This window comes from Terrapene carolina, unplaced genomic scaffold (assembly GCF_002925995.2).
Source record: "Terrapene carolina triunguis isolate 2854851 unplaced genomic scaffold, T_m_triunguis-2.0 Scaffold131, whole genome shotgun sequence".
Taxonomy (NCBI): domain Eukaryota; kingdom Metazoa; phylum Chordata; order Testudines; family Emydidae; genus Terrapene; species Terrapene triunguis.
In genome coordinates this window covers 37578483-37600531 of record NW_020664482.1, presented here as the reverse complement: position 1 = coordinate 37600531, position 22049 = coordinate 37578483, and the positions used below count along the sequence as shown (strand labels likewise).

At 50.7% G+C, this 22049-nt stretch overlaps 2 protein-coding genes across 4 annotated transcripts in view; one reads left to right on the top strand and one right to left on the bottom strand.

Annotated features, from left to right (window-relative positions):
* The window catches only part of NOX1 (NADPH oxidase 1), an 18203-nt gene extending 5824 nt beyond the window's left edge, over positions 1–12379 (top strand). The window contains exons 2-13 of one of the 2 annotated variants that reach the window (XM_026653004.1): positions 3878–3969; positions 4425–4535; positions 6064–6148; positions 6867–7015; positions 7145–7326; positions 7702–7840; positions 9009–9101; positions 9347–9582; positions 9709–9871; positions 10119–10265; positions 10582–10706; positions 11769–12379. In XM_026653004.1, the coding sequence (XP_026508789.1) occupies positions 3878–3969; positions 4425–4535; positions 6064–6148; positions 6867–7015; positions 7145–7326; positions 7702–7840; positions 9009–9101; positions 9347–9582; positions 9709–9871; positions 10119–10265; positions 10582–10706; positions 11769–11895 (1649 nt within the window). In that variant the 3' untranslated portion in view covers positions 11896–12379. The remainder of the gene's footprint in view (positions 1–3877; positions 3970–4424; positions 4536–6063; positions 6149–6866; positions 7016–7144; positions 7327–7701; positions 7841–9008; positions 9102–9346; positions 9583–9708; positions 9872–10118; positions 10266–10581; positions 10707–11768) is intronic. The other variant, XM_026653005.1, reaches the window with a different exon arrangement.
* A 1599-nt stretch (positions 12380–13978) lies between these two features.
* Positions 13979–22049, bottom strand: part of CSTF2 (cleavage stimulation factor subunit 2) — a 17977-nt gene continuing 9906 nt past the window's right edge. The window contains exons 13-16 of one of the 2 annotated variants that reach the window (XM_029911837.1): positions 21825–22010; positions 16229–16384; positions 15732–15857; positions 13979–14193 (exon numbers count right to left, since the gene is read on the bottom strand). In XM_029911837.1, coding sequence (XP_029767697.1) covers positions 15735–15857; positions 16229–16384; positions 21825–22010 — 465 coding nt within the window. In that variant the 3' untranslated portion in view covers positions 13979–14193; positions 15732–15734. Of the gene's footprint in view, positions 14194–15731; positions 15858–16228; positions 16385–21824 lie in introns of both variants that reach the window. The other variant, XM_024216171.3, reaches the window with a different exon arrangement.

Genomic DNA, 22049 nt, shown 5'->3' with positions numbered 1-22049 from the left:
GGGGGGGGGGGGCGGCCGGAGGCTTTTTCGCCTGGGGCGGCGAAAAAGCCAGAGCCGGCCCTGCTTAGGGGACCTCACTATTTACCACTCTCTGCTGCGAAAACTGATAATTTATTCCTACCCTTTGTTTCCTATCTTTTAACCAGTTAGTGATCCATGAAGGGACCTTCCCTTTTATCCCAGGACTCCTTTCTTTGCTTAAGAGCCTTTGGTGGGGGACCTTGTCAAAAGTTTTCTGAAAGTCCAAGTAAACTATATTCACTGGATTTCCCCCGTCCAAATGTTTGTTGACCCTCTCAAAGAATTCGAATAGATTGGTGAGGCATGATTTCCCTTTACAAAAGGGAATTGACTCTTCTCTTCCCCAACACACCATGTTCATCTATACGTCTGATAATTCTGTTCTTTACTATAGTTTCAACCAATTTGCCCAGTACTCAAATTAAGCTTACCAGCCTATAATTGCCAGGATCGCCTCTAGAGCCTTTTAAAAAGAAAATCAGTATCAAATTAGCTATCCACCAGTCAGCTGGTACAATGGCTGATTTAAGCGATTGGTTACATGCCACAGTTAAGTTAGGCACGAGTTTAAGTACCTTTTTGAGCTCTGTCCGAAGTGCCCAAGTTACCTCCTAATAAAGTCCATGGGACTTTTGCTCGATAAGGACTGCTGAATTTGGTTCAAATAACATAATAAAATAAAAACATTGTAATGATAAAAAAAATCATTCTAAAACAATAAATGCATGTTCTTTCAGTGTTTCCCATTAGGATTCTGGCTGGCTAGTGTCGTGGTAGCATCTATCCAATAGTAAATACTTTGGGTGCTTTGCTAAGAATTAAATGCCTCCTTCTGCTTCCCCTTGAGTTTACCATGAGAGCACTTTAAATTCCATAGACAGTTGTTTGCAGTGGTGTTGCAGCCATGTTGGTCCCAGGATTACTGTGTGACTACGCCTACTAAATTACTAAGCAAGCTAAACTATGGTGTAAGATGAAAGAAATGATCTACAGTGTCTAGTGAAAATGGGGTCAGATCCTGCTCTCAGTTACAGGGGTGTAAAGCCAGTCACTGCACAGAAGTTAGCAGTTACTCTGCATTTACACCTATGTCACTGAAAGTGGAATTTGGCCCAAATGCTCAAAGGGAGTTAGGCATCTAAATATCTTGGAAGATCTGCAATGCCTGGCTCTGATCCTGCAACTGGATCTGTGTAGGCAAACTCTGCATCCATGCTGAGCTGCTTTGGCAGTGGACTCTGCATGGGCTGGGCACAGGGGTTTGCCTGCATGGAGCCAGCTGCAGGATCAGGATCTAACTCAGTGGCCAACAGCTACCATAGAAGCACAGAGATCTGATGTGGGATTTGTGCTTGAGGGATTTTGGCTCTCTTAACGTTTGATAAGTGCTACTATTGCTGGGGAAAGATGCTGGCCTGACTGCCCTGGAGATGGAAGCCCTCTACTTATCCACAGACCACAGACAGTTTAGGTACGGTAGGGCTGGCTTCCTCCCAACAGCTGCTACCCTGGCCTGGAGGGGTGAGGGATGAGAGGGGAATTCTGTCTCCATGGCCCATTCAGCCAGTGCTTAGTGTGTGTTCATGTGCTGAGGGAGGGCAAAAGCCGTGTTTGCAAGGAGTCACAGACCCAACAAATTAAAGAAATATATAAACACTGACCTGGGTTGCTGAGGGGTGCGTTTTAAACACTGTCTTACCAAACCTGCTGCTCCCACAATATTAGGGTTACCATATTTAAAAAATAAAAAAAGAGGACATTCCACAGGGCCCTGGCCCCGCCCCTTTCCCACCCCCGGCCCCGCCCCAACTCCACCCATTCTCCGCCCCTTCCCCAAAGTCCCCGCCCTAACTCCCCCTCCCAGCCACGCGAAAAGGGCTGCCCGAGCGCTACCAGCTTCATGGTTTGCCGGGCAGCCTCCAGACCCTGCGCCCCCGGCCGGCGCTTCCCCAGCGCAGCTGGAGCCCAGGAGGGGAAGCGCCCAGCTGGGGGCGCAGGGTCTGGAGGCTGCCCGGCAAACCATGAAGCCGGTAGCGCTCGGGCAGCTCGGCTTTAAACAGAGCAGAAGAGTCAAGGTAGGGAGCACGGCAGCCGCGGGAGGGGAAGTGCCCGGCCGGCGGTATTTTTCCCGGACATGTTTGGCATTTTGGCAATTTCCCCCGGACGGGGGTTTGATTACCAAAAAGCCGGACATGTCTGGGAAAAACCGGACGTATGGTAACCCTACACAATATGATAGTCCTACCACTTTTTTCAGATCACTTTACGCATTGCCGTTGGCCTCTCTGCTGAGACAGAGTGCCAGCTATGCCAGGGGATTGTAATATGGGCACTTCTCCACGGGGAGCTAGACTGAGAACCAGCAACTCCTCTCACCTAGGCCAGGACACAGCCCTCAGATACCCATGAACTGTCCTGTCACTGACTTGATCCGACGGGCTGAATGGAAACTGTCCATGAACAGCATCATGCTCTTATTTGGGGGGGAAGGGGAGATGCTAACCCTTCTCACTGAGAGACTGAGCAGCACTACTGTAGTCCTATCTGGGGCTCTGAACAGCACCCCAAAGCCAGATGACAGGTGGGACCCAGGGGAACAGTGACACAAGCAGAACCAGCTGATGGACTCAGGGCCGGCTCTGGCTTTCTGGCCGCCCCAAGCAAAAAAAAAACCCGCGGCGGCCAGAACGGCAAAGCAAAAAAAAAAAAACCCCTGCGGCGCGGCCGGAGCCAGGGTGCAGGGGGACTCCCTGCCCTGCAGATGTGCCCCGTCTAGCGGGGGGAGGGGGAGGGAGCGGGGGGAGAGAGAGAGAAGGGGGGCGGCCAGGGCTTCAGCGGGGCGCTGCCATGCGGCCCCTCCCGCTGTGCCTCCTGCCGGGAGGGCTCCACACCACTCCGGTCAGCTGGGAGGGAAGGACGCGGGCTGCCCTGCTGGGCTTGCTGCAGGGCGCTCCCATCCTCCGCGCTGCCGCCCCCTACATGGCGGCCGGAGCGGAACAACAAAATAAAATTAAAAAAAAAGCGGCCGTGCCGCCCTAGGATTGGGTGGAATGCCGCCTCCTACAAGCTGCCGCCCCAAGCACCAGCTTGCTCGGCTGGTGCCTGGAGCCGGCCCTGGATGGACTTTCTGTTAGTCCGGCCCTTGCTTCATCACCTACAGGGCAAATAGCCTCAGATAAGGGGGAGTAGCAGGGACATTCTCCCTTCATTTCCACCACAGTTCCCCTGGACTCACGCTGAGAACTCGTCTGCCCTACTAAGGTTTGCGGATACAAGGAGCATTTGGAAACGGAAGTTCCTTCAGCCTCGCAAGCTCTGCGTCCTCCTTGGCATCCAGCTCTCCGTGACTTCAATAGGAGCTGTCTGTGGGTGCTCTCACCTCAGAAAATGAGGCCTTAACCCTCTAGGGCTACAGGGCCAACTCCTTCTCCCAGGAACACCAGCACAGTACTGAGCTCTCACAGCTTCTACTGGTCTCAAGGGGCGCCATGGCACCTCAGAACATCAGGAACAAAGCGTCTCAAAATGGGCACCAAAATCAGTGGGCCTCTCTGAAAGTGCTGCTGCGAGTGATCACTCTGCTTTGTAATTAGATGCAGTGATTACAGCCCATGGGTCACATCCTGAGCTGATATAAATTGGAATAATTCCCCTGAAGTCAGTAGAACTATGGCAGCTGAGGAGCTGGCCCTCCTGAGTTTTATAGTACACTAGCATTTCCCTTTAAGCTTCACTGAAATAAAGGAACACAATTCTTGTGTTGTCACCTCCTCCCCTTAGACGCACTAACACCCTGTTTGATTGTGGGGTCTTTCAATTGCCATTTAACTGTCTTTTCTCCCCCCCCTCTAGGCAGCCTGGTTGGGCCTGAATGTTTTCCTGTTCGTATATTATTTCCTGCTATTTGACAGGGATAAGAAGTTCTACTACACCAGAGTGCTACTTGGGGTAAGGACAGTCTCCCTCTCTCTCCCCTGCCCCTCTTTTTGCCAGACACTGACCTTATCAGCTGGGAGTGTTTCCCATCTCAGAAATAGGAAGCCTTTCCCATCACAGCCACACATCGGGCTGGAGATGTGCCAGGTATGTAAACTCCTCCCATTTCCTGCTGGTGCTGCTCCAAATGGAGTACACAGGGAGGCTCTTTGTGGCTGTGACCCCTTTGGGATTTCATCACACTAGTAGTCTGGGGCAGAACACTAGCGAGTAGTGGTTGACATACAGTAGCACCCACTGCGGTTCAGTGAGGGGAGGATGGAAAAATCCCACCCTCCCTGGGGTATATGAAGGGCCTCAGGCTCCTGCATTAAAGCCAAATGCAGTGTGGGGTATACAGTGATAGCTGGTTATTGGTGGGCATCCACAAAATGAGACTGACCCTGTCTTTGCACATCCCCCACCAGTCTGCACTGGCATGGGCCCGGGCCTCTGCAAAATGCCTTAACTTTAACAGCATGCTGATCCTGTTACCAGTGTGTCGCAACCTGCTCTCCTTCCTGAGGGGCACCTGCTCGGTGAGTGACCAGCCCTTCCCCACCCTCACTCCCCAACCCACTGCACAAATGCTCACCCAGGACTAGGACTGATTCTGGCCTCACCTGGCACTCCCGGCCAGTCACACCCAGCACGGTCACGCACTAGTGACAGAATGAGCCAGACACCAAAACATCAGGAGATTGGCCCAAAAGTCATTTACAAATATTACTGTAAAAAGCAACAGAGTCTTGTGGCACCTTAAAGACTAACATATGGATAGGAGCATAAGCTTTCGTGGGTGAATGCCCACTTTGTCAGACGCATGTAATGAAAATTTCCAGAGGCAGGTATAAATATGCAGGCAAGAATCAGTCTGGAGATAATGAGGTTAGTTCAATCAGGGAGGGTGAGGCCCTCTTCTAGCAGTTGAGGTGTGAACAACAAGGGAGGAGAAACTGCTTTTGTAGTTGGCTAGCCATTCACAGTCTTTGTTTAATCCTGATCTGATGGTGTCAAATTTTACTGTGTTTGTGATGTGGCCTTTGAACTCCCCCTGCCTCAGGGTGTGTGTGTGAAATCAGTGCTGCCAACACTTCCACATATACAGTGTGAGGAGGTTTTACTGCTGCTGCCTGATGGGGTGGGGTGGGGTGAGGCCCCCCCCCATCTCCCCAATGCTCACAGTTCCCATTAATTACTTCCGTGTCCCCCCACGGCCCCTCCTTCAGCCCAGCAATTAATTATCCACCCCCTGCATCTGCTCCTTGCCCCTCTGCTCCTCCTGCAGCTCCAAGGGTTCTTCAGCCTCCTCTCCTGGACCCGGGGGGCTGCAGCAGGGTTCCCTCCTCCCCTTTCCTAGGCCAGAAGGGGCAACTTCAGGGGCTCTTCATCCCCTCCGCATCCTCCCAGGCTGGGTGTTGCAGGGATGGAGGGAAAGGGGTAGGGAACAGACTCACCCAGGGTTTGGTGCGGGGGAGGGACACCTCCCCCCCTTCCCTACTCTGAGAAAGGTGTCATCTCCTCCCTCACCCAAAAGGTGTTCTGGCTTCTGAGGGCACGAGGTGGGCTCCATGTGCCTTCTGCAGCAGCTCTGATTGGTTGCTTTTTCTCAGGCGGCAGGGTAGGGGGCAGGGCCAGCTCTAGCTTTTTTCTGCCCCAAGCAAAAAAAAAACAACCTCCTCGAGCGCCTGGAATGCCACCTCTGAAATTGTGCCACCCCAAGCACGTGCTTGGTTTGCTGGTGCCTAGAGCCGGTCCTGGTAGGGGGAAAGCCATTAATCACAGGGGCAGGGTTGCTAGCACCAATGCCCAAGTGGCTCCAGCTGAGGCCAAGGTCCCCTCATTGGCTACAGCTAGATTCAATATACAACATGGCCCCTGGCCCTGTGTGTCCATGCCTGCCCATCCCTAGGGCCTCCCCCTGCCCCACATGGGGAGGGGCTCACTCTGCCCCCAGTCTCCCCTCCCACACCTGCCCCACTCAGTGAGGGGCTGGCCCTGCCCCTCTTGCCCCCACAGTCTGGAAGCAGCCCCCCGTTTGCTGACCGTTTCCTCTCCTCCCTGCAGTGTTGCAGGCGCACAATGAGGAAGCAGCTGGATCACAACCTCACCTTCCACAAGCTTGTGGCCTACACGATTGCCCTATTCACAGGTAACTCAGGCACTCACCTCGCACACGAACCGCCGCTCAGTACAGGAAAGTGCTGCACCAGCCAGCAGTCGCTGGTTCAGGTTCCCCCTCGCCTGGGGGCTAAGGTTGCTAACCCTCCAAGATTGTCCTGGAGTGTCCAGGAATTAAACATTGTCATGTGATGAAACTTCCAGGAATACATCCAACCAAAATTGGCACCCTACTGGGGGCAGAGTGAGCAGATGCCCAGGCCCTCCCCAGTGGGATGCTGATCAGGGTCTGAGCTCGGTCTCCATGTGGCGAGCATGGATTCTGTATCCAAGAGGGCAATGGGGTGGGGTGCTGACCCTTTCACTGCAAGCTGTGCTGCCTTGGCTTGCAGCAGGTCTCTGGGTGTACGTCTACACAGCAATTAAATACCTGTGCCTGGCCCAGGTCAGCTGATGTGGGCTCCCAGGGCCAGGGCTGCAGGGTTGTAAAATTGCTGTGTAGGCATTTGTGCTCGGGCTGGATCCCAGGTTATGAGACCCCGCAATGTGGGAGGGTGCCAGAGCCTGGGCTCCAGCCCAAGCCCGAATGTCTATCCAGCAATTTTAGCCCCACAGCCCAAGTCAGCTAAGCCAGGCCAGCCATGGCTGTGCTGCAGGTCTTTTATTCCAGTGTAGACTTGCCCTGGGTGATGGACTCTCAGGGTGTAGGTTGGTTCCAATCTCTCTCTCTCTGTGTCGGTGATGTTCAGCTGTTCACATCATTGCCCACCTGTGTAACTTTGAGTGGTACAATGACAGCCAGCAAGCTGCGGATAGGAGCCTCTCCTCCATCCTCTCCGACCTGCACCAAGATGAGGAGAGTAATAAGTGGCTAAACCCCATCCACACCAACAGCACGGTGAGTGCTCAGGACCTGCCTTGTGGGGATGTGAGCCCCAGGGTGGCTGCCACAGGGCGCCATGGCTTCATTCTGTGCTGCCTGCTGACTTTGTGACCATCCCCATGTCCTCGCTGTGTTCTCTTGCAGACTCCAGCGTACGTAACATTCACTACCATCCCGGGCCTGACAGGCGTGATCATCACTGTGGCGCTGATCCTCATGGTCACCTCCTCCATGGAGTTCATCCGCAGGAGCTATTTCGAGGTCTTCTGGTACACACACCATCTCTTCGTCATCTACTTCGCCGGCCTTGTCATCCATGGCATCGCGTAAGGCACCACACAACAGCCACACGTCACTCCCAAATGGCATCTCACTGGCAGATGCTGTCCACCTCCCCGTCTGTCATGCACTCCCCATTTCCTACCCTGGCATGTGACTCTCACACCACATCCCTACTGCCACGGAGCATCTGGCACCCTCCCTGCTGCCCATCCAAGCACCTGTCTCACCCTCCCTTTACACAACCCCCTCCTCTGACTGTTCCACCCTCCCCCGTTTGCCAGCAGAACCTCCTGCTATCACATGCTCCCCATCTCTAGGACAGCGTCTCCCCTTCCTCATTTGCTGAGCAGTTATGAAGGTGAAGGAGGGAGGTAGGCTTGGATCAGGAGAGCTGTGGTGACATTTATCTCCTCTCCCAGTGGTCTTGTTCGTGGGCAGACAGCAGAGAGCTTGAATAAGCACAACCCCGAGCACTGTGCGCAGGACCCTACACACTGGGGAAAAAACAACACGCTCTCCCACTGTGAAGAGCCCGAGTTTGGAAGCATCCCAGCTGAGGTGAGTCCTTCCAGTGCAGACAATAGCTGGCAGGAGACCATGCTGAGCTAACTGACAGACCTCACCCTTGTCCCATCAGGAGGGCGCAGCGCAGCCACTGACACAATCTCATTTTCCATGGTGTAATGGGAGAGGAGTTCTCTGACCCTCCTAATTTCCCCTCCCTGCCACTCATGCCTGCCAATGGAACAAGCTCCCTCCCACCTCCCTAAAGCCTCTCCATGCCAAGTATCCCACATGGGGACCTTCAAAGCCTGCCTCAGCCCTGCTCAACTTTCCAGGTGCTTCTTGCCAAGACAGCCCCTCCCTTCCCCCAATGTACACTCCTGGCCAACCCACCTCTTCCCTGCTGGTTCCCAGTCTGACAGGGTAGGTGAGAAATGGCAGCAGTACAGGGCAAGGCTCCTATCAGGCCAGAGCAGCTCCAACCTGCTGCTCTGGGGGTAGCCCTCAGTGTCATCCAGCTGGGAAGTAGCCAGTTCTCAAAAGGGTTAAGAAGAGGGGACGACATGAACAATATACACAGCCCTCTGAAGAGGGGCTTGGAAACCCAGCTTTTCTCCTCTCTGAATTGACATTAGACTGAAATATCAGAAGGGTAGCTGTGTTAGTCTGGATCTGTAAAAAGCAACAGAGAGTCCTGTGACACCTTTAAGACTAACAGATGTATTGGAGCATAAGCTTTCGTGGGTGAATGCCCACTTTGTCGGCTTATGCTCCAATACATCTGTTAGTCTAGATTGAAATACCCTCCCCTCACTTGCTGTAACCCACACTGCACTAGTGAGCATCGCCCCGGGGAGCTCTGTGCCAAGCTGGCATGGATTGCAGGGACAACTCCGAGTCCTGAGCAATGGCTCTCGCCCTCTGCCCAGACTTCCTGGTGACGGGAGCTTGAGAACCTGAATTAGAGTGGGTGGGACAGTGTTCTATATGTATAAAGTACTAATGCCAATCCTGGTGTGCCCATGTCACCTTGCACCGGCATGGAGCCATGTCTCCTGTGTCATAAAGACATTTCCCAAAACATTAGGTGAGAACGTTTGATCTGGGAATCACCCTGTAGGGACATCAGTGCCCTACACTGCCAAACCTCCCCTCAGTGCACATCGGCTCCTCCAGAGATGGAAAGGCTCTCACAATATATTACTCACTTCTGTCTCCACAGTCCTGGCAGTGGGTGCTGACCCCAATCCTTCTCTATGTCTTTGAGCGGGTCTTACGCTTTTGGCGTTCTCGACAGAGGGTCGTCATCACAAAAGTAAGGGGTGTCTCGGCACAGCCAGTGCAGCCTCTCCCTAGAGGAGTCACTCTAGGCAATGGGATAGAAGCACTACCTATGGGAGCTCCTAGCCACTCCAATCCCAGTCTTTCCCAGCAGGAGTCACAGTATGCTCCCTGTGTGGGGTGCTCCTAGCTACTCCACGCTCAGCCCCAGCAGTGGTGTCACTGTAGAGGCAGCTGGGTGGGACATACTCATGCTTTGCGGATGTGTCTTTCCTACAGGCTGTCGTGCACCCATCAAAAGTGTTAGAATTACAGATGCACAAGAAGGGCTTCAGCATGGAAGTGGGCCAGTATATTTTCATCAATTGCCCCTCTATCTCGCGCCTGGAGTGGCATCCTTTCACCCTGACCTCTGCACCAGAAGAAGACTTCTTCTCTGTCCACATCCGGGCAGCAGGGGACTGGACAGAGAATCTTATTGATACCTTTCAGCAGCAGAAACCAAAGACACCCAGGTAGGCCAGGGCAGCATTAGAGTCAGGAAGCCAATAAAACTCACCCCCTGGGAAGAGTTTTGTGATACGAAGTGATGCAGGAAGGCAGCTTCGACCTCTTACCTGGATCCTGACTTATTTTACCAGGATAGAGGTGGATGGCCCCTTTGGCACAGCCAGTGAAGATGTGTTCCAGTATGAGGTTGCTATGCTGGTGGGAGCAGGGATCGGGGTCACGCCCTTTGCCTCTGTACTGAAATCAATCTGGTACAAGTTCCAGCATGCAGACCAGCGTCTCAAAACCAAAAAGGTAACCAGTGCAATGGGGGAAAGGCTGGCCCTACAGCTGCCTGTCTGACCTTCATTCCCAGCAACCTGTTGTGTGTCCTTAAAGTGCAATGTCCCACCATCCCACAGCATCCTAGAGTGCAAAGCTACAGCCTTCCTGCTGAATCTGTCCTTATTGTAATGGACTCTCTCCTCTGCTCCACTGCAGTGCACAGCTCTCCCATTGTCAGTAACATCTCTCTCTTTCTCTTTGTGCTGTTGGATCCCAGATCTACTTCTACTGGCTCTGCCGGGATACAGGTGCGTTTGCCTGGTTCAATGACCTGCTCGCCTCCCTGGAGCAAGAGATGGAGGAATCTGGCAAAACAGGTTTCCTGAACTACAGACTCTTCCTCACGGGCTGGGACCACAGCATTGTGAGTTACATACACCATACGGTCCTAATGGCAGGAGATGTGTCACAGTCTAGGAGGGGAGAACACTATGGCCCAGAAGGGAACAGGGGAGAATGTCCGTAGATAGGGATGGGAAGAAAGTGAGAACACCATGTTAAAAGCTAGACAAGATGAACACAGGCACCAGAGTGGGGATTCTGTCATTTAACCCCTCAGGGAGGGTGGCAACAGTTGAGGCCAAGGCCTCATAAATGAGGGCTCCTGCAGCCCTTCTGATGGGTTCCAGGCATTGGCAGGACGTCTGCCTGTTCTCACTCCTCATCTCCTGTAACTCTAGGCTGGCCAAGCAGTTTTCAACTTTGATAAAGACATGGATGTGGTGACAGGTCTCAAACAGAAAACCTCCTTTGGGAGACCCATGTGGAGCAATGAGTTCTCTGCAGTGGCAACTGCCCACCCCAGGTAAGTGTCTAGTGCCCTGGAGACCAGGTTGCTAGAGCTGGAAATGCCTCTTCAAGCTACCTGGCCTCTTCCTCCTCAGACTGCATGCCCAGCAAGTCTAGTGTTGCTTCTGTAAGCACAGGTGCCAAGTAAGGACACTGAGAACGAGCTGCATATGGTACAGAACCAGAATGATTGGATTCATAGGTTAGGGACTATTGTAATCATCTGACCCCCTGTATAACACAAGCCAGAGAACTTGCCAAAATAATTCCTAGAGCAGATCTTTTAGAAAAACAGCCAATCTTGATTTAAAAATTGCTAGTGATGGAGAATTCACCATAACTCTTGGTAAATTGTTCCAATGGTTAATTACCGAAGAGCTCCCAGATTATTGGATTCTAACAGCCTGGGTTTTTTTCAGAGGTGCCGAACACCTACAGCTCCTACTAACTTCAGGTGGAGTCATGGCTGCTCAGCATCTCTGAAAACTGGGCCCAAGGCCGAAATTCAAGGATCTTCTATGGCAGTGGTTTTCAACCTTTTTTTCATTTGCGGACCCCTAACAAATTTCAAATGGAGGTGCGAACCCCTTTTGAATGATCTTAGACCACAGGTCTTAAACCTGCGGACCACAGAGTGAAAACCACTGTTCTATAGGATGATGGCAAAGCATCTCTTGAGAGAACCACTGGGAAGAACTGAAGGTTTCCTGCACAGATCATAAATACCCTGCACAGTAAAATCCTTCTCCATGGCTCCTCCACACCCAGCTGTCCCTTCTGAATGCTGTAAAGAGGACTAGAGTCTCCTCTGAGGTAGGGGTGATGGGCGTAAGGGATGTTAGGAGTTAAGTGTGCACATGGTCTCAGAGTTCCCTGGAGCTATGGGCTAATACATGTAATGTAATTCATCTGGTACGCTGCCCGAGCAGCAGGGACCAATGAATGACTAGGAGGGGGGGGGGGGGTGTTCTGAAGATGGAGGCAAGTGAAGGCCCACAGTTGGTGAAGGGCCCTGGACAGAGCCTGGAGAGGGCAGATTATTTCTCCCCAGCACTAACATCTCCATTGTTCTGTGCAGGTCTGTAGTAGGGGTGTTCCTCTGTGGGCCTCAAGCTTTGGCAAAGAGTCTGCAGAAGTGCTGCTATCAGTACTCCAGCCTGGATCCTAGGAAGGTCAAATTCTACTTCAACAAGGAGAACTTCTAAGCAGCAGGAACATGGCGACTACACTGTGTGACACCACAACCTCCCAGAGAACAATTATCTGATCCTCTACAGCTCCTTTTAAGACTGAATCAACCTGGCCCTGCTGAGGATGCGCTGACTGACACTACTGAGAAATGCTGCCATTCAAACCACGTATCTCCTACCTACTAAACTCAAGGAAGAAGTGAGCTTCCAAAACAACACTGCATTCCTCCAAAGGAAGCGTCCTTTTGAGTTTTCCACCTTGCATCTCTTTTGAAGGGGAGGGGAGTGGGTCTCCTTCACTAGAGGTCAACAGTGATCTCACATGCAGATGGGAGTTGAAATAGACTTTCTGGTGCAATCAGCATGATCTTAAAGTTTGATTGTGGCACCTGGACAAGGGACTGACAAGGGCTGAGACTGATGATTAGACATGATTTTGGGCATGGTCAGAAGAATTCCAGGATGATGAGCTTGGGGGAAATCTGCCGGGGAGAAGGACAGAGGTTGTTTGTAGTTAATCCATCACAAAGGGGAAATAGTCTCCAATAAATGTTTCTGTAAATGAATATTAAAATAAACAAAACTTGCTTCCATTGTAAATAGCTTGGGATAAAACCCAACCCAGGTGAACCATTCTGTTCAATTTAAGATGCAAATGCAGAGCATTTACCTAGTGCCTGGCAGTGTCTGTTGAACCTGTGCTCTGCCTGCGCTAACTGTAAAAAACAAAGAGTAGTAAAGTCAAATTGCCACCTACTCTCCCATCACAGCTGTTCTGTTTGGTGACATTGTGAGCAGAACCCTTTAATATTCTGTCATCCAGTAGCCACAGCAGAAAGGTTTAACAACTCGATTGAGAGTGACTCACAGAAAGGAAACCTGCTTGAATGTATCCAGAAAAGAAGAAAAACATATTACCAGGAATGGAAGATATCTTAAATGATACAGCAGCCACAGCTGATTTGCCAGTTGAGAGCAAGGGGCTGAGCAATCCGCTATGGCATTTTTCATGTCAGGCTGGGTAGGACTGAAAGATAAGCTACCCATTTCAGCCCCATAGGAGATCTTCCACAGAAGGATGTGCACAAGCGTAAGGGCTGTTGTGGGAACAGTTGCACTGCAGCTTCCTGTGCTGCACCCAGTTGTGGGCAGAGTGCTCCAATGCTGCAATTCAGTGTCTTACACCAGCACACAATTCACTGAAAGAAATGCCCAAGACAAACTTCAATCAGACAAGTGCGACCGATACATTTTCATCACAGGTGCTTTGGTAAGGGTGCCTCATAAATCTTGCCAAAGTGCCTGTGGCCCAAATGTTCCCACCTGCCTGCTATCACAAAAGACCTTACTGCTTAAATGGGGGGTTGCCATGAACTGTTTGAAATGTTTTTTCTCTCACTGATGGGGTTGTTAATGAAAGAAAAATGACACAGATGTGGGCATTTTTAGTGGGGCCAGTTGATGCCTGGCAAGGTCTCCAGATCAACTGGGAGATTCTTGGTAAGAGGACATCTTCACCTCATGCCCCTTTCACTCCTCAGAGGCCACATGTATGAAACTCAGTAGATCAGACATAATACAGACCCGGCTCTTTGTCCCACCACAGTGGTCAGGCTGGCCTAACTGTCCCTTGTCACACTCCCCAGATAACGATTTCAGTGCACCAGCCTTCTCCAGACACGCCAGTTTATTGAGTATCTTCTGCCAGAGACTGCAAGTAATAAGAGCAGCATCTCATCTGTTCAGCAAATAGCAACAAGCTGCCTAGAGGGACCAACTCTTTCTCCCTCCATCCCCTTTAGGAAGAGGCATGTTGAGCATAGATCAGCCTGTAAGAAACCTCCTGTGTGGTTAAGGGAACAAGGCTTGGAAACATGGAGCTTAGTGTCTGCAGGAACAAAGTGACTAATGATCAATCCTGGAGCCAGGACATGCTGCACCAGATGAAGGAATTCCCTGACTATACTGGAGAGAGGCCATCATGCCTGGCCAGGTGAAGGGCTCACACGAGCGACCCAGAGGCCTTTGCCATCTCTAGTGCTTCTGAGTCAGGCACAGAAAGAGGCGCCCGTTGGAGGCAGTATCAGGTAGAGTTGTCAACTGTACTCAAATCCTCCTCCAAGTTTATTTCAAATACTGTAAAACACACACACAAAACACAGAATGAAAAGTACGGGGATTATGCTGGGTGGGAAGAAGGGGGAACCCTTCCCCTGATGACTGCACCAGGTCAGACGGTGATGAAGTGAAGCTGCTGCCTTGGGTGCCTCCTCCATCCCACAGGTCTGGATCTTCAGGGTCATCAAGGGTCTTCTAAAACATGCAAAAATAAGAGGGATACTTGAGGGGAGTGCACAAGACCTGGTGCCCAAGCCAGGCCATTCTGGATTCCCAGGAGAAATAATGGAATGTGTCCTTACAGGCCCTGGCCCAGCCAATGGGAATTTCCCACAGCACAAAGGGCAGCTCCTCAAGGAGCAACCCTCCTGCATTTCCACAGCCTTGTGAAAGGAGGGCCCCTCCTTTAAAGAGATTTAGCACAGTGGCTGCAGACGCAGGGTTTTGCTGGGCACCACTGGCCACTGTTGCTGCTCTCTCCAGGACAGCTGAATACAGTCCAGCAATGCACACACGGATCCCACTGCCCGGTCTAGCCCCTCAGCCGTCCATATGACATGCAACACAGGAGCATGCTGCCCACGGCCTCCCACCCAACAGCTGCAGGAGTGCTCTGAGCCTCCCCTCCCGCCACAAGCAGGGAGCAAAGCCCATACACTTCCCTGGGCAGGATTAAGTGGGGCCCATCCCCTAGAGCTGTAACAGCTAAACCAAGGCTGGCCTGTCTGGAGAGGCCCAAAGAACCTCGGGGAGAGCAAAAGAGCAAGGGGCTAGCTGAGAGTCAGCATATCCAGTATGTCAGCAGCAGCTTCCAGCTTCACCTGCTACCAGCCTTCATTGGGTGACACTGGGGGGTGTAACTAGCACCCTGCTTTACAGAGGGGAAACTAAGGCACAGAGTGTGATGTGACTGGCCCCAGATCACACAGTGAATCAGAGGCAGAGCGAGGCCACGCCCCATCTCTTGCTTACAGGAGTATGTGTGTTTATTGTGGAAGTTGTAAGGTGAGGGCTGGGTTAGCTACAGTGCCACAAGGCTGGCCACACTGGAACAGACCAGCCCTAACCCGGTACCTGCCTGACACACAAATCGCTGGAGATGCACCAGAGAGAGGAGCGACCCTCCCTACAACACACCTAACTAGGCAACCCTATAATGCAGTGGCTCTTAACCTTTCCAGTACTCCTGGCAGGAGTCTGTTTTGTCGTGCATACCCCAAGTTTCACCTCATTTAAAAACTATTTGCTTACAAAATTAGACATTAAAATACAAGTGTCACATCACACTAGTACTGAAAAATTGCTGACTTTCTCATTTTTACCATATAATTATAGATCAATTGGAATATAAATATTGTACTTACATTTCAGTGTATAGTACAGTATAAACAAGTCATTGAGTGAAATTTTAGTTTGTACTGACTTCGCTAGTGATTTTTATGTAGCCTGTTGTAAAACTAGGCAAATACCTAGATGAGTTGATCTACCCCCTGGAAGACCTGGGTACCCCCGGTTGAGAACCACTGCTACAACGCATGGGAGAATGTGTGGCACCTAACCAGGGCAGGCCATAGGGCATCGAATTCAATGGCAGGGTTAGGGGGTCTTCTCCATTTCACACTGCTCTCCATACTTTCCTCATCCCCTTAGTTCATACAAGCTGTCCCATCACCTTTCTGGCTACAGCCTCGCCCCTCCCTGGCTGCAGTAATGCAGCCTCCATCCCATCTCACCTGTCATGGAGCCCCAGTGGATTTCTGGATCTGCTCCTTTAGGATAAGGATGCTTTGCCTTTGCTCGGGGGGCAACATGGCGATCTGGTCCGCAGTCAGCTGGAGAACCTGCATGATCAGGGCAGCCTGTGGAGAGAGGGGAGGATCTGCAACACCATGTGCAAGAGCAATTTCCCAAGAGGAAGAGGGCAGCAAAGGGTTACAGAAAAGCCAGTAAAGAGGAAGTTATCCAGAGACCAGGCTGCTGGAGGGAGGGAAGGAGGGGACAGGAGGAAGGCAAAGAGCAGGAGCAGTATAAACTCTCATCAACTGAAAGGACCTGGCTCACTGGCCACACCTACAGGAAAAGTTTCAAACCACCCGCCTTGCTGCTGCTTATGAACATTCTCCTGGAAAGCTGCAGGAGCATTAACTCCCCAGGAGTGCTGAGTTCATTCCCACGGCAATGGGGTATCCATCTCCTCCCTCCGAGCCTGAGTTGCCCTTTGTTTACTCACCTTCTCATGATCTTGGGGGGTGACCTGGTTCTGCCCAGGGCTAAAGCCTCCTGGCTGGCCAGCTCCTTGTACCACCGCCCCTGGCATGGCTCCTGCTTGTATGCCTGCCCCTGGCATACCACCTCCTTGTATGCCTGCCCCTGGCATGTTGGGAACCTGTGGGCACAAAGAGATGGGATGAGCTGGGCCCCTCTGCTCTTGTAGAACTGTGAATAGTCCGGATTCAGTCACGGAAAGCACAATGCATGCACTAGAACGTAAAGCAGATAAGTCCCTGGCACCATGAAAGATTAATACCTATGCCCAGATGGGGCCTGAAAGTGGGGTGCCACGAGGAACAAGGAAATAGGCCCCCCAAGTTCAAGAGATCTTAGTCCATGTAACCCTGGCAATAACAGCCTCCCGGAGGAAGGCTGGCCTTGTGGCTAAGACGCTGGATTCGACTAAGGGCAGTTGGGTTCAGTTCCGAGCTCTGTCATCAACACCCTTGTGATCTTAGGCAAGTCACTTGGGGCCAGACTTGAATGTAAGAATGGCCATACTGGGTTAGACCAAAGGTCCATCTAGTCCAGTATCCTGTCTTCCGACAGTGGCCAATGCCAGGTGCCCCAGAGGGAATGAACAGTACAGGTAATAATCAAGTGATCCATCCCCTGTCGCCCATTCCTAGCTTCTGACAAACAGAGGCTAGTGACACTATCCCTGCCCATCCTGGCTAATAGCCATTGAAGGACCTACCCTCCATGAACTTATCTAGCTCTTTTTTGAACCCTGTTATATAGTCTTGGCCTTCACAACATCCTCTGGCAAGGAGTTCCACAGGTTGACTGTGTGTTGTGTGAAAAAATACTTCCTTTTGTTTGTTTTAAACCTGCTGCCTATTAATTTCATTTGGTGACCCCTAGTTCTTGTGTTATGAGGAGTAAATAACACTTCCTTAGTTACTTTCTCCACACCAGTCATGATTTGTAGACCTCTATCATATCCCCCCTTAGTCGTCTCTTTTCCTAGCTGAAAAGTCCCAGTCTTATTAATCTCTCCTCATATGGCAGCCGTTCCATGCCCCTAATCATTTTTGTTGCCTTTTTCTGAACATCTTCCAATTTCAATATATCTTTTTTGAGATGGGGCAACCACATATGCACGCAGTATTCAAGATGTGGGCGTATCATGCATTTATAAAGAAGCAATATGATATTTTCTGTCTTCTTATCTATCCCTTTCTTAATGATTCCTAACATTCTGTTTGCTTTTTTGACTGCTGCTGCACATTGAGTGGATGTTTTCAGAGAACTATCCACGACTCCAAGATCTCTTTCTTGAGTGGTAAGAGCTAATTTAGACCCCATCATTTTATATGTATAGTTGGGATTATGTTTTCCAATGTGCATTACTTTGCATTTATCAACATTAAATTTCATTTGCCATTTTGTTGCCCAGTCACCCAGTTTTGAGACATCCTTTTGTAGCTCTTCACAGTCTGCCTGAGACTTAACTATCTTGAATTGTTTTGTATCATCTGCAAATTTTGCCACCTCACTGTTTACCCCTTTTCCCAGATCATTTATGAATAAGTTGAATAGGACTGTTCCCAGTACAGACCCCTGGGGGACACCACTATTTACCTCTCTCCATTCTGAAAACTCACCATTTATTCCAACCCTTTGTTTCCTATCTTTTAACCAGTTACCAATCCATAAGAGGACCATCCCTCTTATTCCATGACAGCTTACTTTGCTTAAAAACCTTTGGTGAGGGACTTGTCAAAGGCATTCTGAAAATCTAAGTACACTATATCCACTGGATCCCCTTTGTCCACATGCTTGTTGGTCCCCTCAAAGAATTCTAGTAGATTGGTGAGGCATGATTTCCCTTTACAAAAACCATTTTGACTCTTCCCCAATAAATTATGTTAATCTAGGTGTCTGACAATTTTGTTCTTTACTATAGTTTCAACCAGTTTGCCCAGTACAGAAGTCAAGCTTACCGGCCTGTAATTACCGAGGTCACCTCTGGAGCCCTTTTTAAAAATTGGCGTCACATTAGCTATCCTACAGTCAATTGGTCCAGAAGCTGATTTAAATGATAGGTTACAAACTACAGTTAGTAGTTTTGCAATTTCACATTTGAGTTCCTTCAGACCTCTTGGGTGAATATCATCTGGTCCTGGTGACTTATTACTGTTTAGTTTATCAATTTGTTCCAAAACCTCCTCAAAAGACACCTCAATCTGGGACAGTTCCTCAGATTTGTCACCTAAAAAGAATGGCTCAGGTTTGGGAATCTCCCTCACATCCTCAGCCGTGAAAACCTAAGCAAAAAATTAATTTTGTTTCTCTGCAATGGCCTTATCATCCTTGAGTGCTCCTTTAGCATCTCGATCATCCAGTGGCCTCACTGGTTGTTTAGTTCCTGCTTCTGATGTACTTAAAAATGTTTTGCTATTACTTTTTGAGGTTTTGGCTAGCTGTTCTTCAAATTCTTTTTTGGCCTTCCTAATTATATTTTTACACTTCATTTGCCAGAATTTATGCTCCTTTCTATTTTCCTCACCAGGATTTAACTTCCACTTTTTAAAGGATGCCTTTTTGCCTCTCACTGCCTCTTTTACTTTGTTGTTTAGCCACAGTGGCATTTTTTTGGTTCTCTGTTTTTTACTTTGGGGTACACATTTAAGTTGAGCCTCTATTATGGGGTCTTTAAAAAGTTTCCATGCAGCTTGCAGGGATTTCTGAAATTAAATGCAACGGTGTTGGGCTGCTGTGGTGTTTTCCCCACCACAAGGATGTTAAATTTAATTATATTATGGTCACTATTACCAAACGGTCCAGCTATATTCACCTCTTGGACCAGATCCTGTGCTCCACTTAGGACTAAATTAAGAATTGCCTCTCCTCTTGTGGGTTCCAAGAGTAGCTGCTCCAAGAAGCAGTCACTTTAACTGTCAGGAAACATTATCTCTGCAGACCGTCCTGAGGTGACATGTACCCAGTCAATATGGGGATAGTTGAAATCCCCCCCCCCCATTGTTATTATTGATTTTTTTATTTTTATAGGCTCTCTAATCTCCCTGAGCATTTCACAGTCACTATCACCATCCTGGTCAGGTGGTTCGTAATATATCCCTACTGCTATATTCTCATGATTAGAGCATGGAATTACTATTGTGGAAGTGGAGAAAGGGATAAAGGGAATTTGAACATAGAGATCTTAGTTGGTCTCTAGGAACAGAGCAAGAGTCAGGCTAACAAAGTCAGGCAGACACTGACTCTAATAACGTGAGACTTGAAGGCAGGACCTAGGCGGGTAGAAAGCGAATGGGAACAGACAGTAAGAGATACTGTTTTGACCTTGTGTTAGATAAGAATGGAATCTAGACTGTAGCAGAAATTAATGAGAAAAGTGAGATATCAGGAAGAAATATGGATAACAAAATGCAGCTGTTGCTCATTATTATATGTAACAAAAAGGTATAAAAGCTTGCTCTAATTGTTTATGTATCAGAGACCTGCCTGGACAGGGTGAATCCCTGCCAGTGTGCTCTCTCTCCTCTTTGCAATTGCTTGAGAATAAAGACTGTCTCTGACTTGCTGTACCCAACCCAAGCGTGAAGGCCTGTTTTCTTCCACAATTTGGTGCCGTGACTTGGAAAAAAAAAAAACTGTGGAAAAAAACAGGCCTCCACGCTTGGGTTGGGTACAGCAATCCATAGCACTATCCATTGAGATTCTATGGTACAGTTTGGTTCATTTAAGATTTTTACTTCATTTGATTCTACGCTTTCTTTCACATATAGTGCCACTCCCCCACCAGCACGACCTATTCCAGGGGTGGGCAAACTACAGCCCGCAGGCCGGATCCGGCCCCTCAGGGCTTTGGATCCAGCCTGTGGGATTGCCACCCCCATGGCACTGCGAGCCCCGCACCGCTCCCAGAAGCGGACGACACCACGTCCCTGCAGCCCCTGGTGAAGGGGGGGCAGAGGGCTCCGTGCGCTGCCCTTGCCTGTGGGTACCTCCCACAAAGCTCCCATTGGCCGGGAATGGGGAACCGCGGCCAATGGGAGTTTCGGGGGAGGTACCCACAGGCAAGGGTAGCGCGTGGAGCCCTCTGCTCCCCCTCCCCTAGGGGCTGTAGGGACATGGTGCTGGCCGCTTCCCGGAGTGGTGCAAGGCCAGGGCCGGGGCCCTGGCCCCGCTGCACTCCACTGCCAGCCCGGAGCCGCTGCAGGTAAGTGGCGCCGTGCAGGAGCCCCCACCCCGAACCCCTCCTGCACCCCGCATCCCAACCCCCTGCCCTGAGCCCCCTGCTTGCACCCTAACCCCCTGCACTCCCTCCTGCACCCCATTCCCCTGCCCTGAGCACCCTGCCTGCACCCCAACCCCCTGCCGCACCCTGCACTCCCTCCTGCACCCCAACCCCCTTCCCTGAGCCCCCTTGTACACCCCGCACCCTGTCTCTGCCCCAACCCCTTGCCCTGAACCCTTTCCTGCACACCACACCCCCTCCCATACCCTGCACTCCCTCCCGCACCCCAACGCCCTGCCCCAGCTCTACATTCATAGCCCTGCATGCAATTTCCCCACCCCGATGTGGCCCTCGGGCCAAAAAGTTTGCCCACCCCTGACCTATTCTGTCCTTCCAATATATTTTGTACCCTGGTATTACTGTGTCCCATTGATTATCATCATTCCAAGTTTCCGTGATGCCTATTATATCAATATCCTCATTTAATATGAGGCACTCTAGTTCCCCCATATTATTATTATTATGACTTCTATCATTTGTATATAAGCACTTTAAAAACTTGTCACTTTTTAGCTTTTTAACTTGTACAGGTCTTTAGACACCTAACTCCCACTGAAATCAATAGGACCTAAACACCTCTAAAAATCTGGCCCTTAGTCTCCCTGTGCCTCAATTCTCTTCGTGGAATGGGACTGCATTCCCCTACCTTACAGCAGGGATTTGAGGAGAAATCTGTCAACAAGTGTGAGGCACTCGCTATTGCCTGAGGAGTGCAGGTGAGCTGGCCTGCTCCCCAGAGGTGCTGCTCCCCGCAGAAACGTCCTGGCTCAGTACCTGGCTCCCTCAAGCTAGCAGAGCTGGAAGCATGGCAGGGGCAGAGCGAGAATAGCAAAAGGGAAAACATGCCTCCCCCCCAGTGCACCATGGTTAGGCCTGGCAGAGGAGAGGGCAAGTCACAGGAAGAGGCCGAGGGGCCGAAGTGGCCTGGGGGTCCCTACACTTTTTCCAAACCTCACCTATATGTATTGTGAGTTCCACACAAGAGGGGTCAGGAGAACGATGCAGGTTGGCACGTGTGTTATAACTCGGACAAGAGCCAGCAGCCCCAGGTCTCTGCAGCCCACATGGTAATACCCTGGTGCTAGCTAGCAGGGGATGCCCTGACCTAGGATTCCTTGGGAGGGGGAATGCTATCAATTCCCTGGGGTTTGCTGGTAGGCCTGGTCAGCCGGTTAGCATTACAAGTGGGATGCAGGCTGTTAAAGAATTGACATCACCTAGAACCCTGCCACTAAGTGCTTGTTGTTATCTATCAGATTAAGACTAAAGCAGAAGACGCTGTGTGTACCTGTCTAGGTCCCTGAGGGCCACTTGCTCCCAAGTTAAGTGGCCCAGGTCCTTGAATTCCACCAGGCATTGGGCCCCTTGGGTTGGGGCCAGGACCCCTGGGCTCCATCCCTCTGGGTTCCATCCCTCTGGGTTCCATTCCTCTGGGTTCCATGCCTCTGGGCTCCATGCCTCTGGGCTCCATGCCCCTGGGCTCCATCCCTCTCGGTTCCATGCCCCTGGGCTC